Raw genomic sequence first — 19,061 nt, 5'->3', positions numbered from 1 at the left:
GATGAGGGGTTTTGGAAGCAACAGGCAAAATGGCCACCCAATGAAACATTTCCATCCTGGCTGGCAGGATCAGAAACCCTCTACCCTACCTGGCCATGGCCAAGATCTCCACCCAATGGAAACTCTCCATCATAGTTGGGTGGGGATTGGGGCCGCTAGAAGCCCTCTACTTCATTTGGGAGTGGCCAAGATGGTCACCCAACGGGGTGTCTCCATCGATGTTGCTGCCGGGATGGGCTCTTGGAAGCCCTTTACCCTAGCTGGCCATGGTAAAGATGGCTGCCCATCACTGTTGGGAGCTGGGCTCTTGGGAGCTCTCTATCCCAGTTGTCTGTGGCCAAGATGTCTGTCCAATGGAGACTCTCCATTGCTATTGTGGGTTGGGGTTGTTGAAAGCCCTCTACTGTAGCCACCCAATGGAGAGTCTCCATTGCTGTTGTGGGGTCAAGGCTTTTGAAAGCCCTCTCCTGTAGTTGGCCAAGGCCAAGATGGCCACCAAAAGGAAACTCTCCATTGCTGTTGCGGGGTCAGGGCTTTTGGAAACCCCCTACTGTAATTGGCCATGGCCACGATGGCCACCCAATGGAGACTCTCCATTGCTGTTGTGGGGTCGGGGTGGTTGGAAGTCCTCAACCACAGTTAGTCACCCAATGGAGACTCTCTGTGGCTGCTGGGGCAATCCAGGCGAGAAGCAGGGGCTCACCCCTCACCTGGTGTTGTCCAATGGGATGCCTCCACCACCCTCTACTCACCTTCCTCCTGCACTCGGCCCCAGCCAGAGGCCCAGCAGGGGGCGCCAAAGGCAAAACGGTGCCCAGCACGGGGCAGGCAGATGGGGGCCACGTTCCGCCCAAAGGCCACGGGCTGTGCCAGGCGCACCAGGGCAATGTCATAGCCCTCCTGGTAGTTTGTGTACTTCTCATGGATGATGATATGCAACACCTTCCGCTCCAGGCCTGGCAGGTTCCCCCCATTCAGCTTGAGTCGACCTAGAACTGCCCTCCAGGAGGACACATCGCCGGTGCTGGCATTGCTGAGAGAGGATAGGGGACACAGGTTCTAGATCAGGTCTCAACCACCTCCCTCCACCCACAGCTGAGTCCTCCTGGTGGGTCTTGAACCCTACATTCCCTGGTTCTGTCTTCTCCTCTTACTGGGGTTCTACAGTGGGTGGGTCTGGAACCCAAAACCTCCTGTTCTAGGTTGTCCAGCCAGCCTAGACTCTTCTAGACCCCTGCTTTTGGGGGGGGCTGTTCTAGATTTCCCAACCTGGAGATGACATCTGCCACGGTCTAGGTGGCCCAACCCTGGATGAGGCACATGTCATATTCTAGCTAACCCAGCCAGGACATGACACGTAAGGCTCTAGGTGACCCAACCAGGAGATGACCCATGTTAGGATCTAGGTAACCCAATCAGGAGATTACACAGTTGGGTTCTAGGTAACTCACTCAGAGGATGGTATCTGAGGTTCTAGGTTAACCAATCAGTAGATGGTATGGGTGAATGTCTAGGTAACTCAAGCAGCTGGTGTTCTAGGTACCTCAGCCTCGAGATGACACTCAGTGTTCTAGGTCCCCAACCCAGGGATGATGCACCCTATGTTCTAGGTCCCTCAAGCCCAGATGTGACACACCCAAGGCTCTACATACCTCAACCTAGAGATGACACCTAATGTTCTAGGTCCCCCAAAACGGAGAGGATGCACTCAGTGCTCTATGTACCCAACCCAGACACGAGGCACACAGTGGTCCAGGTACCCAACCTTGAGAGGAGCCACCCAATAGTCAAGGTCCCCCATCCTGGAGATGATGCACCCAGTGTCCTAGGTCCCCCAACCCAGAGCCCCCATCAACCCCAGCGTGGCTCGAGACTCACCCCTCGAAGCAGTGGGCGGCTGAGAGCACCCAGTCACTGCTGATGAGGGATCCGCCGCAGATGTGCTCACCCGATAGCTGCAGGCTCACCTGCCATGGCCACTCTCCCATCGCGGCATTGGTCCCTCCCACCACACGGGTCAGGACTCGCTGCTTGCCACAGGCCGGGCCTGGAAAGGGTGGGAGGTGATTGGTTGGCTCCCAAATCCAATGCTGGGAAGTGAGGGGAAGCCGAGTATTGCCCCCAGGGATCCACAGGATGGGGGGGTGGGGGGGCGGAGCCCAGACACCTGGGTTTTATCCCTGGCTTTGCGAGGGGAGTGGGGTCTAATAGCATAGAGAAATGGGCCAAGGCTTTGGGCATCGTGTGTGTGTGTGTGTGTGTGTGTGTGTGTGTGTGTGTGTGTGTGAGACATTGGGTTCTCTGTGTGTGCGTGTGCTGCACCCTTTAGGCATCTAGGTGTGCACAAGTGCATGTGAGTGTGCTGCAACCGGAAGTGTGCCTCCAGGTGTGTGTTGTGGGTCCGGGGTGAGTGATATGGGGGAGTGATACAGGGACGAGGGACGTGGTGGGGGGGTCATGTGGCAGGGAACTGGGGTACAATGGTGGGGGTGGCGGGGCATACCACAAGGGAGGATTAGATATAGGATTAGAGGATTAGGGAGTGGGAGGGCCTAGGGGACGGAGCAGGATGGGGGAGTAGAGAGAGTGGGGGAAAAGGTCTGGGATTAGAGAGATTAGAAACAGGTTAGGGTATTATAAAGGGATTAAAAGGGTATTAATCAATCAGGGGATTAATTAACAGGGGGATTCATTAATGATTAATATGGATTAATGCATATTTGAAGGTGGGATTATGGGATTTGGGGGGCTCATACCTGAGGCTGCGGCTCCACTCTGGAGGCCTGTGGGGGAGAGACACACCCATGCAGGGGTGAGACACAGCGCCCTCCTGCCTGTGCTGCGGTCACCCCTATAGTGGTAGTGCCCCCTCAGGACCTCCCTCCAAGCCCTCCCCCCACCCCCAGAAAGGTTCCCCTCAGCTGGGAGAGGGGAAGAGCCCTAGGCCGGACTTCCTGCCACCCGCCCTCCCGCCGCCCTGAGCTATTTGCCTTGGGCCGGGGAAGCTCCCCCGGCCACCCCGACCCCACACCACCTTGGGAAGGGGAAGTGCGGGGGCAGAGAGGCTGGAGAGGGGACCCAGGTGTCCAGGACACACACACACACACACACACACACGACCTAGGTGTTCGGGGAGGGATGGATGCACACACGTAACCACACATGGGACCCAGGCATCCGGGACACGCGTGCACACACGCCCTGGGGGGCAGGCATTGCTGGGAACCCAGACGCCTGGGTCCCCACCCCACGCCAGCTGGCCCAGGGGCACGTCCCCAGCAGGTCCAAGGTCCAGCCCCTCCCTCCCCGCCCACCTGGCTCCACCCAGCCCCTGGGGCCAAGGGATTTAGGAGCCGGCACAGCGCCAGCCAGCACCCGGATACAGGCAGGTGGCGGTGCCCAGGCCCCCGCCCAGGGTCCGGCCTGTGTGTTTGCCAAGGGAGGGCCTGGGCACCTGGATGCCTGGGTTCTCCAGGTTGGGGGTGGGGGCCAGATTGGGGGCCCGGACACCTGGAGTGTCTGTGAGGGGAGCAGGGGGCTAGACTGGGGGGGCCCGGACCCCAGGTTTTCTGCAAGGGGAGTGGGGGGCCTAGAGCAGGGAGGGGGGACGTGGACGCCTGGGCTCTCTGGGATGACAGGGGGGACTGAGGGGTGAGAGCAGGGTGCTGGGAGCCCAGGAACCTGGGTTCCCTCCTCCATATACCGCCTTCCCCCCACTTCCCATCAGCCCCCCAAGACTCACAGCTGAGGAGCAGCAGCAGGGTCCCCGCCTTCCATCCATCCATCCTGCCCAACGCCTCCGCTGCCCACTGCCCATGCCTTATATGCACCCTGGGTCGTCTTGCCCCATCACGCCTCAGCCTCACAGCCACGTGAGCCGGGCGTGTGCCAGCCGCCTGCTCACGCCTGCCTCACCGCAGCTGTGCCCCCCCGGGCATTGATACGGGAACTACGTGCCTCTCACCTGCCCCACGGGCCTGGGTGGGGACCAGCCACCTCATCACTTCCTCCCCCTGCCTGGAAACTGAGGGGCGGGGGGGAACTGAGGCAGGGTGGGGAGGGGGAACTGAGGCAGGCTGGTTAGGTTGGAAGGCAGAAGTGCTTGCTTCTCCGGTCCACTTTCCCCCAGAGCAGGCGTGAGTCATATTTGAGGCATGTTGTATGCTTAGAAATATGGTAGAGGGGCCTGTTTCTGGAGGTATCAGACACCTCCTTCAGTGGGGAAACTGAGGCACACCAGCGAAGTGGAAAGCAGATGCCTTCATGCTGCCTTCCCCAAGTGAGATCTACGTTGTATTTGTAGGTAAATGGGTATACTAATCAATATGGTAATTGGCCTGTTTCTTGGGCTGGCATAGCCCTCAGCTCTTCAGCTCCCCATTAAGTGAGGAAACTGAGGCACACCAGACATGTTATATTTGTAGGTGCATTGTATACTCAGAAATATGGTAGATTGGTGTCCATTTTGCGGGGTATCAGAGCAGCCAGCTTTTCAGACCCACCTTCAGTGAGGAAACTGAGGCACACCAGTGAGGTTGAATGGAGACCTCTTCATTCCTCCTTCCCCAGACAAGACCTGTGTCATATTAGTAGGCACATTATATACTCAGAAATATGGTAATTGCCCTATTTCTTGGGCCGGTATAGCCTCTGGCTCTTCAGCTGCCCGTTAAGGGAGGAAATGGAGGCACACCAGCAAGGTTGAAAGAAGACATCTTCATTCTCCCTTCCCCAGCCAAGACATGTCTTGTATTTGTAGATGCATTGTATATTCAGAAATACGGTAGATGGGCCTATTTCTTCCAGCATCATAGCAACCAGCTCTGCAGATCTCCGCCTCAGGGAGGAAACGGAGGCACGCCTGCAAGGTTGAAAGAAGACGTCTTCATTCTCCCTTCCCCAAGACGTTATATTTGCAGATGCAGTGTACACCAAGAAATGCAGTGATCAGTGTCTTTTTTGGAGTATCAGAACAACCAGCCCTTCAAAACCACCTTCAGTGAGGAAACTGAGGCACACCAGTGAGGTTGAATAGAGACCTCTTTCTTCCTCCTTCCCCAAACAAGGCTTGTGTCATATCTGTAGGCACATTATATACTCAGAAATACGGTAATTGGCCTATTTATTGGGCCGTCATAGCCCCCAGCTCTTCAGCTGCCCATTAAGTGAGGAAACTGAGGCACACCAGCATGGTGGAAAGCGGATGTCTTCATTCTCCCTTCCCAGCCAAGACATGCATCGTATTTGTAGACACGTTGTATACTCAGAAATATGGTAGATGGGCCTGTCTCTTGGGGTATTGCAGCAACCAGCTCTTCAGACCACCCCTTCAGTGAGGAAACCGAGGCACACCAGTGAGGTTGAATGGAGCCCTCTTTATTCCTCCTTCCCTAGGCAAGGCTTGTGTCATATCTGTAGGCACATTATATACTCAGAAATAAGGTAATTGGCCTATTTCTTTCATAGATTCATAGACATTCGGGCTGGAAGGGACCTCGGAAGATCATCGAGTCCAGCCCCCCGCCCAAAGGGCAGGAAGTCAGCTGGGGTCATAGGATCCCAGCAAGATGAGCATCCAGTTTGCTCTTGAAGGTGTTCAATGAAGGCGCTTGAACCACCTCCGGTGGCAGGCTGTTCCAGACCTTGGGGGCTCGGACAGTAAAGAAATTCTTCCTTATGTCCAGCCTGAAACGATCTTGTAGTAGTTTGTGACCATTCGACCTCGTCATCCCTTGGGGCGCTCTGGTGAACAAACGTTCCCCTAGATACTGGTGGTCACCCCTGATAAACTTGTAGGTGGCCACCAGATCACCCCTGAGCCTGCGCTTTTCCAGGCTAAAGAGCCCCAGGGCTCTCAGCCTGTCATCGTAGGGTCTGCTTCCCTGACCTCTGATCATGCGCGTGGCTCTTCTCTGGACTCTCTCAAGTTTCTCCACATCCTTTTTGAATTGTGGAGCCCAAAACTGGACGCAGTACTCCAGCTGCGGCCTCACTAAGGCCGAGTACAGGGGGAGAATGACATCCCGGGATTTGCTTGAGAAGCATCTCTGGATGCAAGCCAGCGTTTTGGTCGCTTTACTAGCCGCAGCATCGCATTGGAGGCTCATGTTCATCTTGTGGTCAATGATGACCCCCAAGTCTCTTTCTTCCATAGTGCTAGCCAACATAGCACTGCCGAGCCTATAAGGATGCTGCGGGTTTTTCTTCCCAAGGTGGAGAACCTTGCATTTATCGGCGTTGAACACCATCAGATTCTCGTCCGCCCACTTGCTGAGCCTGTCCAGGTCAGCCTGGATCACCCGCCTGTCTTCTGGCGTGGATGCTTTGCCCCAAAGTTTGGTGTCATCGGCGAACTTGGCCAGTCCGCTTCTGACTCCAGTTTCCACATCGTTAATGAAGATGTTGAACAGTACGGGTCCAAGGACAGAGCCCTGGGGGACCCCATTGGTCACAGGACACCACGATGAGTGACTTCCATCAATGACTACCCTCTGGGTCCGACCCCGGGGCCAATTTTCCAGCCAGTGGATCGTGGGGGACCCAAGGCGACAATTGGCCAGTTTCTCCAAGAGACGATCATGGGACACCAGATCGAAGGCTTTTTTGAAGTCAAGATATATGACATCAATCTCATCTCCCTTGTCCAGGTGGTAGGTCACCTGGTCGTAGAAGGAAATGAGATTGGTCAAGCAAGACCTACCCGCAACAAACCCGTGCTGGCTTCCCTTAAGATGTTGGCGTCGGCCAGTCCATTAAGGATGGCCTCCTTAATAGACTTTTCTAAGATCTTCCCCGGGATAGAAGTCAGGCTGATGGGCCTATAGTTAGCCGGATCCACTTTCCTCCCTTTCTTGAAGATAGGCACCACATTGGCCTTCTTCCAGTCTTCGGGCACGACACCAGAGCGCCAAGAGTTTTCAAAGATCCGCGCTAGAGGCTGGGCTATGATGCTCGCCAGCTCCTTGAGTACCCTGGGGTGAAGATTGTCAGGGCCGGCTGACTTGAAGGTATCCAGCTTCTCAAGATGTTCCTTCACGAAGTCAGCATTAATGGAGGGCAGAGGATCACTCTCACCCAGACTTCCTTGTCCCGTAGCGGGCATGGGCATCCCATGGGACTGATGAAAGACTGACGCAAAGTACCTATTTAATAGGTTGGCTTTTTCCTGGGCGTCAGTTGTCAGTCGCCCCATCTGGTTCAGCAGGGGTCCAACGTTGCCCCTGCTTTTCCTCCGGCTCCCCACATATCTGAAAAAGGACTTTTTATTGTCCTTGATGCTCAAAGCTAGCTGGAGTTCAGTTGCAGCCTTGGCTTTCCTGGTCTGCTCCCTACAGGACCGGACCAGTGCAGAATAATCCTCCTTGGAGGTGACTCCCATCCTCCATCCTTTGTAGGCCTTTCTTTTTAGCCTCAGGAGGTCTGCTAGGTCCCTGGAGAACCAGGGGGGCTGCTGTGCCCTCTTGCTGCCTTTCCTCCGAGATGGAATAGACTTAGTTTGTGCATGGAGGATCGCTCCCTTGAGGAGCAACCACTCTTCTTGAACTCCCCTCTCCCTGCGGTCACAGTCCCTTAGGGCCTCACTGACAAGCCTCCTGAGCTTGTCAAAGTCGGCTTTCCTGAAGTCAAGGACTTGCGTGTTGCTGACCGACTTGCCAGCTTTTGGGCGGATGGTGAAGGTGATCAGCTCGTGGTCGCTGTCACCCAGCTTCCCATCGATCACTAGGTCGCCGACTAGGTCCTCCCCAGTAGCCAGCACCAGGTCGAGCAGCGCTTTGCCTCTCGTTGGCCCATAGACTTCTTGAGTCAGGTAGAGGTCAGCCACGCACGAGAGGAAGCTCTGCGACCGCTCAGATTTTGCTGAGCGATCCTCCCACGAGATGTCTGGGTAATTGAAGTCACCCATGACAACCATGGTCCTGGAGCAAGCTGCCTCAGCCAGTTCCTGGGCAAACTCCTGGTCTAGCTCAGGACTTTGGGTGGGAGGTCTGTAATAGACTCCCACCATTGTGTCCCCTGTGCCGTGTTCCCCACGGATTTTAACCCAGAGGGTCTCCAGCCGTCCACCCTGGTTGCCAATATCGGCTTGCAGGGACGCGTAGCTTTCCTTAACATAGAGAGCTACACCCCCCCCCCTTTTCTCTACACGATCCCTCCTGTACAGGGTATAGCCATCAATCCCCGTGGTCCAGTCATGGGTGGAGTCCCACCAGGTCTCCGTGATCCCTATGACATCGTAATTGTTTGCACTGAGCAGGAGGATGAGCTCCTCCTGCTTATTCCCCAGGCTCCTGGCATTTGTGTACAGGCAGGCAAGTGCCCCCTGGGGGGCTCCTTCCTTGCCCACAGATTTTACCAGGGCTGGGGCAGGGGTGGGCTCCCTTGAGTGCCATGATCCGCTGGCTTTGCAAGGATTGCTCAGCGGGCCAGCAGTGGCGGTCGTGCCCCCGTCCCCCAGCGGGCTTAGTTTAAAGCCCGGTGGAGCAGGTCAGCCAGTCTGGCAGAGAAGAGCCTCCTCCCTAGGGGAGAGAGGTGGAGACCATCTCTTCCCAGCAGCTCGCTGCCTCTCTCGCCAAAGAGCGGGCTGTGGTCATGAAAGCCAAAGCCTTCCTGACGACACCAGCGCCGCAGTCTTTGGTTGCCCACGTGGATCCTCCTCTCCCTCCTCGGCCCATAGCCTGAGACTGGGAGGATGGACGAGAACACCACCTGTGCCCCCAGACCCTTGAGCCCCGCTCCCAAATCCCTGTAGCGCCTCATGACCTGGCTGGGCAACCGTAGCCCCCAGCTCTTCAGCCCCCCATCAAACGAGGAAACTGAGGCACACCAGTGTAGTAGTAAGCAGATGTCTTTAGTCTCCCTTCCCAGACAAGACACGTTATAGTTGTAGGCACGTTGTATACTGAGAGATACGGTAGACTGGTGCCTATTTGGGATCTCAGAGCAGCCAGCCCTTCAGACCCCCCCTTCAGTGAGGAAACTGAGGCACAGCAGTGGGGTTGAATGGAGACCTCTTCATTCCTCTGTCCCCAGCTAAAATGTGTGTCATATTTGTAGGCTTATTATATACTCAGAAATATGGTAATTGGCCTATTTATTGGGTTGTCGTAGCCCCCAACAATTCAGCGCCCCCCCCCATTCAGTGGGGAAACTGAGGCACACCAGCAGGGTTGAAAGAAGACCTCTTCATTCCCTGTCCCCCAGCTAAGACACGTCATATTTGTATGCACGTTATATACTAAAAAATATGGTAATTGGCTTGTTTCTTGGCCTGTACTGGCCCCCCTGCCCCACTTTTCAGCCCCCCTCATTCAGTGGGGAAACTGAGGCATGCCAGTGGGGTTGAAAGAAGACATCTTCATCTCCCCCTCCCCAATGTCATATTTGTAGGCACGTTATAGACACTAATATATGCTAATTGGCTTGTTTCTCATAGCCCCCAGCTCTTCGGCTGCCCATTACGTGGGGAAACTGAGGCACGCCGGTGGGACTGAATGGAGACCTTGCGTTGCCCCATCCCCAGTGAACTGTGTCATAGTTGTAGGTGCATTATATACTCAGAAACATGGCAGAGGGGCCTGTTTCTGGGCACATTGTACCCATTGACCCCCCCTTTCAGTGAGGAAACTGAGGCACATCAGTGTCATTGAACAGAGCCCTCTTTATTCCACCATCCCCAGACAAATTGGGGGACACAGAGGTAGGCACATGATACCCCCATAAATACGGTAACCAGCCCTGAATGGAGTGGGGGGGTTGGGCATGATACCCCCACAAATACAGTAACCAGCACGGAATGGGGGGGAGGTTGGGCGTGATACACGCATAAATACGGTAAGGAACGGTGTGGGGGACCTGCCCCACCCACCAGCTCAGCGTGCGAGAAGAGCCCGAGGGAATTGCGAGTCACGCGAGTGTGCGTAGACAGGCATGGCTGGGCACGCTCGAGGCAGGACGTGTTCGGGGGGAGAACCCAGGTGTCCACCCCCCATAAAAAAACCCAAGGGTCCAAGACCCCCCCAATAAAAATGAACCCAAGGTTGCCCCCAATAAATAAAAAAGACCCCGGGTGTCCGGGACCCCCCTCAGGAAGATCCCCGGCGTCCGCCCCCCACGAAGCCGATGCCGGGCACGTGCTGCTGGATCCAGTCCCGGTAGGTTGCCAAGGCGATGTAGACCCCCGGGCGGTTGTGGCGGGCGCAGCCGTCACCCCAGCTCACCACGCCGGCCTGCAGCCACGCGGCCCCCAGGAGGCAGACGAGGGGCCCGCCCGAATCACCCTGTGCAGGGAGAGAGCGGCAGTTAGCGGCTGCTGGCTCTGCGGTGGGAACGACTGCACAGAACAGCTGAGATGCAGCTGGCTCTGGGGTGGGGGGGTACAATGGCATATAAGAGACCTGAAATGCAGCTGGGTCTGGGGTGCGTGGGTGGAAACAGCTGCATATAATAGTGAGATGCAGCTGACTCTGGGGTGGGAACGGCTGCACGGACCAGCCCTCAGATGCGGCTGGGTCTGGGCCCCCCGGCCATGGAGAACACCCCCACCCCCTGCGCCCCGTAACGGCTGTCTCTGGGGCGCGCGCTCACCTGGCAGGCGTCCCGCCCCCCCTGGGGGTACCCGGCGCACATCATGTCCTCCTGGATGTCGCGGGTGCCGGGCAGCGGTGGTGCCCCCTGCTGGTAGAGGGTGTTGCAGGCATCGCGCCCGATGACCGGCACCTCCAGCTTCTGCAGCGTCTCAGGGGGCTTCAGGTCCACTGCGGGGGGGGGGGGGGGGAGAAATATGGACTGGTCCATATAGACTGGACTGGAGTAATATGGACTAGTCCATACAGAGGGGCTGGGAGGGAGCTGGGGGGCCTGGACTGAGCCATAGACCCCAGGGACCCAGGGGGAGAAATATGGACCAGCCCATATGGACTGAAATGAACTAATTCAGACTGGTCCATATACCTTAGGGAGCGCTATGGACTGGTCCATATCCAGGGTCTGGGGGGGTCTGGACTGAACTATATACCACAGGGAGTGGGCATGGGGGTAAATTGGGCTAGTCCATCTAGGCTGAGCTGTGGGGGAGGGGACAGATAGGATGGTATGGACCAGTCCATATAAAAGTTCTGGGGGGCGAGGAGCTGTAGGACCTGGGCTGAGGATTGTATCCCATGCACCATGGTGGGGGGAGAGGAATGGACCAGTCCATCTAAACCAACCATGGTAGGGGATAGGGTGATATGGACTGGTCCATACCCTTGGCGAGAGACGTGGGCTGTTCCACGTACAGATCCTGTGGGGAGCTGTGCGGCACGGACTGAGCCAAATACCACAGCACCAGGGAGTGGGGAGGAAATGGACTGGTCCATCTAGTCTGACCTGGGGGAGGGGTAGGCAGGAGGATATGGACCAGTCCATATACAAGGTCTGGGGGCACCTGTGGGGCTTGGACTGGCCCATACACCCAAGGGACTGGGGGAAGGAAATGGACCGGTCCATCTAGACCCAGAATGGGGGGGGGTGAGGAGGAAAGGGGTTCAGAGGGCCAATCTGGACTGGTCTCTATAGGCCCTCAGCTCCTCACCTCCATCCTGGATGTTGCCCCAGCCGGTGACCCAGCAGCGGGTGCTGGCGGGGAAGCGGACCCCAGCGTCCGGGAGGCAGATGGGGCTGACACGGGGGCCGAAGGTCACGGGCCGGACCAGGCGCAGCAGGGCCAGGTCCCCGCTGGAGGCTTCGCCCGCGTAGCGTGGGTTCACCACCACCGCGCCCGCTGCCACCACCGCGGCCTGGGGGCCGGGGTCCTGCAGCCGCACCGCGCCCAGCAGCACCGAGAACTGCGCGGGGTCACGGGACCTGGGGGGGAGGGCAGACGGTGAGAACCCAGGCGTCCGGGCTCCCAGCCCCCTGCTCCCACCCCCCACCCACTCTGGAGACCCCAGGCATCCGGGCTCCCAGGTTCCCGGCCCCCACCCCCCACCCACACCCCCACGCCAGGTGTCTGGGCACTCACTTCTGGAAGCAGTGGGCAGCTGTGAGCACCCATTGGTGGCTGATCAGGGACCCCCCGCAGAAGTGGGTGCCATTGAGGCGGACGCTGACCTGCCAGGGGAACTCGCCTGCCCGCGCGTCCGTGCCCCCCACGATGCGGGTCGAGGGGCCCCGGCGCCCGCACTCTGGGAGAGGGGAGAAGAGTGGGGTGAGTCCAGCCCCACCCAGACAGCCCAGGCGTCAGGCCTCCCCTACACCCACCCCACCCCCACACAACCCAGGCGTTGGGGCTCCCGGCCTCCCCTACACCCACCCCACCCCCACACAACCCAGGCGTTGGGGCTCCCGGCCTCCCCTACACCCACCCCACCCCCACACAACCCAGGTGTGCAGGCTCCCAGCGTCCCTTACACCCACCGCGCAAGGAACCCAGGTGTCTGGGTACTCACCCTCCACCACTGTGCTCTGTCGGGGCCCTGCAGAGACAGAGATAGCATCAAGGGGGAGCAGACACATGGCTCTGGATTCCCTCCCAGATCCCATCTATACAGGCCCGGGTGCCCAATAGGCAAGGGGGAAGTGTCTAAACCCCCTGGGCAAGCAGAGCGTCTTTCATTCTCCTAGGCCCTTGGGCTTGGCTGGTGGGGAGGGAGGTTCGGAGGGGATGTGGCCCCATGGGGGGTGGAGGGGAGTGCGTGGGGGGGGGGGGCTGGAGTGGAGAGGGAGGTGCCTCAGTCTGCTAGGCACAGTGGGTAGTGGGGGGGGGGGGGGGGCATGGGTAGACGGACAACCTGACCCAGGGGGATTTGGTGCAGATGGAGGGAGGGAGCGCTTGCGGCTGGGGGGGGGGATGAAATCCATGGAGATTCTCTCTATGTGTACGTGTGTACACACACACAACCCAGGTGTCCTGGACACCCGCATGCAGAATCTGAGCATCCAGAGGACATTACACATGGAGAACCCAGGCGTCCGGGGCCTGCACACACACACACAAACACACACACACACACACACACACACACACACACACAGGCTTGGGGAAGGCTGGATCCACAACACAGCAGATGTGCAGGGATGGAGGCATTCACATATGGATGGACAGAGGGGGTGTGCGTCTGTTATGTGTACATTTTGTGTGTGTGTGTTGCATATGTGTGTGTGCACGTGTTGTGCATATGTGTATTGTGTATATATGTGTGTGTTGTATATGTGTGTGGGTGTGTTGTGTATGTGCGTGTTGTATATGTAGATGTGTGTGTATTGTGTACGTGTCGATGTATGTGTGTCTGTATCATACACACACACACATATACACAATACACATACATACACACAAACCCCGCCCCCCACATACCCCTCCCATCCGTCTATGTGTCTATAGACACGCACACACCTGCCTCCGAGGGGTGGGAAGGCTTGACCCATGGCACAGAAAACGTGCAGGATCGGAGGCATTCACACTGGGAGAGACAGACCAACAGGAGAGCGTGCATGCCCGTGTCCATGTGTGTATGTCCATGTGTGCGCAGTGCGTGTGCAAAGACAGAGCAGCTGCGAGGGGTGGAGGGCCCCGCCACACCAGCAGACAGATGGACAAGGAGAGGAGAGATGCACAGGCAGGGACCTGGATACAGGACAGGGACAAATGATGCACACACACACACACACACCCCTCTGTAGACATACACAACACACACACATATACACAAAACACACACACACACACACCCCTCTATAGATATACACAACACACACACATATACACAAAACACACACACACACACACAACCGGACCCCCTGCCCCCTTCCCGGTGACAGGAAGACTGAGGACAGCTGAAGAACCCCCTTGAGCTCTCGCCACCCTTCCCATGAGCCCCTGGGGGTCTCCTCCACCCCCCACCGGTCTCACCTGAGCGCCGCAGGCAGCCCCCAGGACCCAGCAGCCCAGCCAGGATCAGGCCCACGAGGACCCCCCCCACAGCCCGGCCTGGTCTTCTCCCTGTCTCCATGGCACCAGTGGCAGCACGTCCTCCTGGGGTGCCGGGCACTTAAATACCCCTCCCAGAGCAGCTGGGATGTGGGGGAGAATGCGGATTGGCCGGTCGGGCAGAGATTGCCCCATGGGGTTGCCCCATGGCTACTGGTTTCCTTCCTAGCCTCAGTTTCCCTCTTGGCTAAATGCTCTGGGGTGCAGATGGGAGGCTTTTTTGCCCTCTCCTCCCTCCCCTCCCCCAACAAATGCCCCCTTGGGCGGTCTCCCATCTCCCCCAACCAGCCCCAGTTCCCCCACAACCCCCCCCCTCTGCCCCACCATGCCAAGAGGGAGTGGTATTGATTGGGAAATTGCGACAGCAATGGCGACATTCCAGGAAACAGGGCGGGACGTGACTCATGGATCATTACCTCATTGGGCAACCTGGGGCCAGGTTAGGACGGGTCATCAGTAGGGGGACAGGTTCGTGCCAGGGCTGGGTGACGCATGGGAAAGTCAATGGGCTGGGAAAATACGGTAATTCCATCATCACGGGGGAGTCCGCGGGTTGGGAAGATACAGCAAGTTCAGACTCCTGGGTGGGAAAATACGGTAATTCCAGACTCATGGTGGAGTCAATGGCCAGGGACAATACGGTAATTCTGTCTTCATAGGAGTGGTCAGCAAGCTGGGAAAATATAGTAATTCAGAGCTCCTGGGAAGCAGGGAAAATACAGGAATTCACTGCTCACGGGGGAGTCAGCAGGCTGGGAAAATATGGTAATTCAGTACTGATGGGAGGAGTCAGCAGGCTGGGAAAACACAGTATTTCAATACTCATGGCAGGCGGCGGGTCAGTAAGCCGGGAGAATATGGTAATTCTGTCTTCACGGAGGGGAGTCAGCAAGCCCGGAAACATTAATTCAGTGCTCACGGGGGAGTCAGCAGGCTGGGAAAATACGGTAATTCAATATGCAGTGGGGGCGGGTGGGGGGGGGAATATGGGCATTCCATTCTCAACAAAGACTCAGCAGGCTGGGAAAATATGGTAATTCAGTGCTCATGGGAGAGTGAGCAGGCTGGGAAAATACGGTAATGAAATACTTACAGAGGAGTCAGCAGGGCAGGAAAATACAGTAATTCCACTTCCCTTGCCCCACTGTCCGCTCCTGCCTGAACCAGCAATGACTGCTCAGCCAAAAGCTGAAACCCCACGCGCTGCAGCCCCGGAAAAGAGCCGGAACGACCCAGCGGGGGCACGGTGCAGGGGAGGCAGCGACTGGGGGCAGCAACGTTTGCATGTGAGCGGAGATTGGCAGAACGGCGGGGTCGTTAAAACGGGGAGCGAGTTGTTAAGCTCAATGCATGCAAGGCCTGCCCCAGCCAGCTCTGCTCTCCGTCCACCTGTCCTCGTGGCCCCTTTCACTCTCTCCTTTCAGCCAGCCCACGCCTCCACCCCATAGACACCCCACCCCTCCATCCCTCCTTCTCTCCAGCCACCCCTCTCTCCCTCCCCCCGCCCGCTTGCTACTCACCAGGAGACCCCCAGAGAAGGGGGAGCTCCGGGCTCATTGTGAGCGGCGGGGGCGGCACCGAGTGGGCAGGGAACGAATGAAAAGGCCCAGTAGGCAAAGAGCGAGGGGCAGTGAGCTGGGGAGGGAAAGTCCCGGGGCGGAGGAAGAGAGCCAGAGGAGGTGTGATGGATGGATGGATTTGTTCATGCATTCATTGGATGGATGGATCCATTGGATTCGTTGGATGGATGGATGGATGGATGGATGGATGGAGATGTAGGTGGATGGACGGATGGATGGATGGATGGATGGATGACGGTTAGGTGCAAAGAGGGGAGGGCCGGGCGGACTGATAGCGGGAGGAAGTGGACCGGACAGATGGGTGGACGGACAGATGGAAGGACGGAGGGAGGGATGGATGGATAAGCAGAAAGGGAGATGGCTGGCTGGCTAGACACGCGGACGGATGGACGGACGGACGGACGGACGGGGCCCACCCGGCCTTCTGGACGGAGGGAGGAAGAGACCGGAAGGACAGGTGAGCGCATCCAACCAAGTAACCCGTGACCAATCCTGCCCTGCTTCCCAGAACTCCCTGGCTCGTTAAGGAAATATGGACCGGGGCCCCTCAGCACTGGCTCACCTTCCCAGGCACTTCCTCCTTTGAGGAGATGACCTCAGCATGACCCGGCGGCCACGACAAACCCACAGGCTTCCAGCGGCAACCGGTAACGAGAGGACGATTGCTTAACAAGCAGCAGGGCCACTAATTAATACACTCACCCAGTAATTAAGCTGGTACTTACCCGCCTGTTAAATAATTCTAATCACGGCCGGATCACTAGGCAGGATATAAAAATAGCTTTCGAGAAACAAGTGCCAATAAATTACCATAAGTTAATATTAAATAAGCACAGGTCATTAATATTAAAGATGATACACAACTACCATATTTTCCAGTGTATAAGACACAGGGTGGGTCTCTGCACCCAAGCTACAGCATGGAAAGAAGAAAGGAGCTCTGCGAGGGTAAAATTGAATATCAATAGCATAAATTAATGCTGCAGCTGAATATTAATCAGGATCAACAGCTACCGTATTTTCCAGTGTATAAGACAGGCATATTAGGGTGGGTCTCTATGCACCCACGCTACACTATGGAAAGAAGAAAGGAGCTCTATGGGAGTATAACTGAGTTTCAGGAGCATAAATGATACTCATTAATACTTGTATATAACATTAAATAACTATCGTATTTTCTAGTGTGTCACACACATGCGGGGGGGGGGGGCGGGGGTCTCCATGAACCCAAGCTAGAGCATGGAAAGAAGAGTGGAGCTGTATGGGGGTATAACATAGTATCAGGAACATAAATTAATTCTTTACATGAGTATTAACAAGGATCAACAGCTACCATATTTTCCAATGTATAAGACACACATATTACCCAATGGGTAAGACACACATACCCAAACTACGGTCTGGAAGAAAGAAAGGAGCTCTGTGGGAGCAGAACTGAGGAGCGTGAGTATAAATGAACGTGGGATGTGGCTAGTAATGAGTACAAACAACTACCATATTTCCTAGTGTATAAGACACACATTACGGTGGTGTCTACATATCCAAGCTACAGTATGGAACAAAAAATGAGCTCTTAGGGAGTATAACTAAGTATTATGAGTATAAATGAATGCTGCAGGTAAATATGAATGAGTATCAATAACTACCATATTTTCTAGTGTATATGACACATATTAGGAAGATTTTCTACACACCCAAGCTATCATATGGAACAAAGAAATGAGCCCTTAGGGAGCATAACTGAGTACCATGAGTATGAATCTATGTTGTAGATGAGTATTAATGAGTATAAGCAGCTACTGTATTTTCCAGTGTATAATACATGCATATTAGGATGTACAGAATGGAACCAGGAAATTAGCTCTTTAGGACTATAATGGAGTATTGGGAGTATAGATGAGTACTGCACATGATTATTAATTACCATAAATAATTACCGTATTCTCCAGTGTATAACGACACAGGTATTAAAGTGGGAAAGTAAGGTTGTTGCTGTGGTAAGGAATGCCAGCCTAATACACACACAAATGTCCACACATGCATGAATACCAATTAATATATGCAAAATGCATATTCATGTATGAATGTTAATCAACATATTCAAAATGCATATGCACGGACTTCTAGATAAACAGCTATGGACTAATTAATGGACGCATGGACACACTAATGCAGAGAAATTATTAATTAATGCAGAGATATACTGACTTCTAAGTCAAATAAGCTGCCTATGCATAAGCTAATATGAATATGCAAATAGCCACAAGGCAGTAATACTTGCACACACTGACTTATATCAAAACCCTATGCCTGAGCTAATATGAATATGCAACTAGCCACAGCCCAGTAATATTTAAACACAGGGACCCATACCACATTCCTGTACATACCCCCATAGGAATATGCAAATAGCCACAATCCAATCATAATATTTAAACACACAGGCCCATACTGAACCCCTATGCGTATGCCATTATGAATATGCAAATAGCCACAACTCAATAATATTTAAGCATGCTGACAAAATTATAATAATAGTACTGCTACTACTACTAGCAATAATTACTGTTATTAATACTATTAACTACTAACAGTGGCAGTAACATTATTTATATCATAATATTTAATATAATGTGTGTGCGCATAATATTAGCATTATTATTATTATTATTATTGTAACAATCATAACGGCAAAATAATACCAAGACAATACTGATAAAGCTATTCTGACTGTGCAAAGAGGCACAACCCTGTAGTATCTGAACATACTGACGTGAAAACAATAATCATAATAATGCTGATGATACTAATATCAATTATAATCAATAATAATGGTATTAATACTAACACTAATAATTCTGTTAACACTAATACTAATAATGTTAGTATGTCAACACTTATTAACACTAATACTAATTAACACTAATACTAATAATGATAGCACTAATAATGATAACAACACTAATAACACTATTATTTTCACTGCTACTAATAATACCAACACACACAGTGCTCCTACGGCTTGAACTGTGACTGATGTTACCAAGACACAGTACTCCTAGTACTTATGCTACTACTAATGCTACCAAGACACACAATACTCCTAGTACTCCCACTCTGACCAAGACACACACTGCTTGTAGCATTTACTTTACTACTAATACCAGCAAGAAACTCAGTACTCCTAATACTTACACTGCTACTAATGCTGCCAAGATTCACAGCGCTCCTAGTATTTGCACTGTCGCCAAGAATCATTACTCCTACTGCTAACACTGCTACTAATACTACGAAGATACACAGTGCTCCTAGTACTTACACCACTACTATTAACAAGATGCACAGTACTCCTAGTACTCACACTGCTACCCAAGATGCACAGAACTTGTGGTACTTACACTGCTACTACGACTACTAAGACTCACAGTACTCCTAGCACTTACACTGCTACTAATGCTACCAAGGCTCACTGTACTCCTAGTACTTACACTGACTAATGCTGCCAAATAACA

The 19,061-nt window shown here is 54.4% G+C and overlaps 1 protein-coding gene across 1 annotated transcript; it reads right to left on the bottom strand.

The window, feature by feature from the left end:
- Positions 1-9,638: 9,638 nt before the first annotated feature.
- LOC106737766 (serine protease 27) lies at positions 9,639-14,197 on the bottom strand. The gene is made up of 5 exons (XM_019495455.2): positions 12,429-14,197; positions 12,002-12,164; positions 11,573-11,844; positions 10,585-10,754; positions 9,639-10,277 (listed from the first exon to the last, which is right to left on the bottom strand). Exons 1-5 carry the CDS (start codon positions 12,520-12,522, stop codon positions 10,083-10,085), a joined length of 894 nt encoding a protein of 297 aa, XP_019351000.1. The 5' UTR covers positions 12,523-14,197; the 3' UTR covers positions 9,639-10,082.
- Positions 14,198-19,061: the final 4,864 nt, after the last annotated feature.

Source organism: Alligator mississippiensis, chromosome 7, assembly GCF_030867095.1.
Source record: "Alligator mississippiensis isolate rAllMis1 chromosome 7, rAllMis1, whole genome shotgun sequence".
Taxonomy (NCBI): domain Eukaryota; kingdom Metazoa; phylum Chordata; order Crocodylia; family Alligatoridae; genus Alligator; species Alligator mississippiensis.
Note: the sequence above shows the minus strand (reverse complement) of the source record. Positions and strands in the feature narration are given on the sequence as shown.

Coding starts and splice junctions, on each gene's coding strand:
- LOC106737766 (XM_019495455.2), bottom strand. CDS start 12,522: ATGGGATCTGGGAGGGAATCCAGAGCCATGTGTCTGCTCCCCCTTGAT. Junction 11,845..12,001: donor GCTGCCCACTGCTTCCAGAA/GTGAGTGCCCAG, acceptor CCTCCCCCCCAG/GTCCCGTGACCCCGCGCAGT. Junction 10,755..11,572: donor GGGCAACATCCAGGATGGAG/GTGAGGAGCTGA, acceptor CCCCCCCCGCAG/TGGACCTGAAGCCCCCTGAG.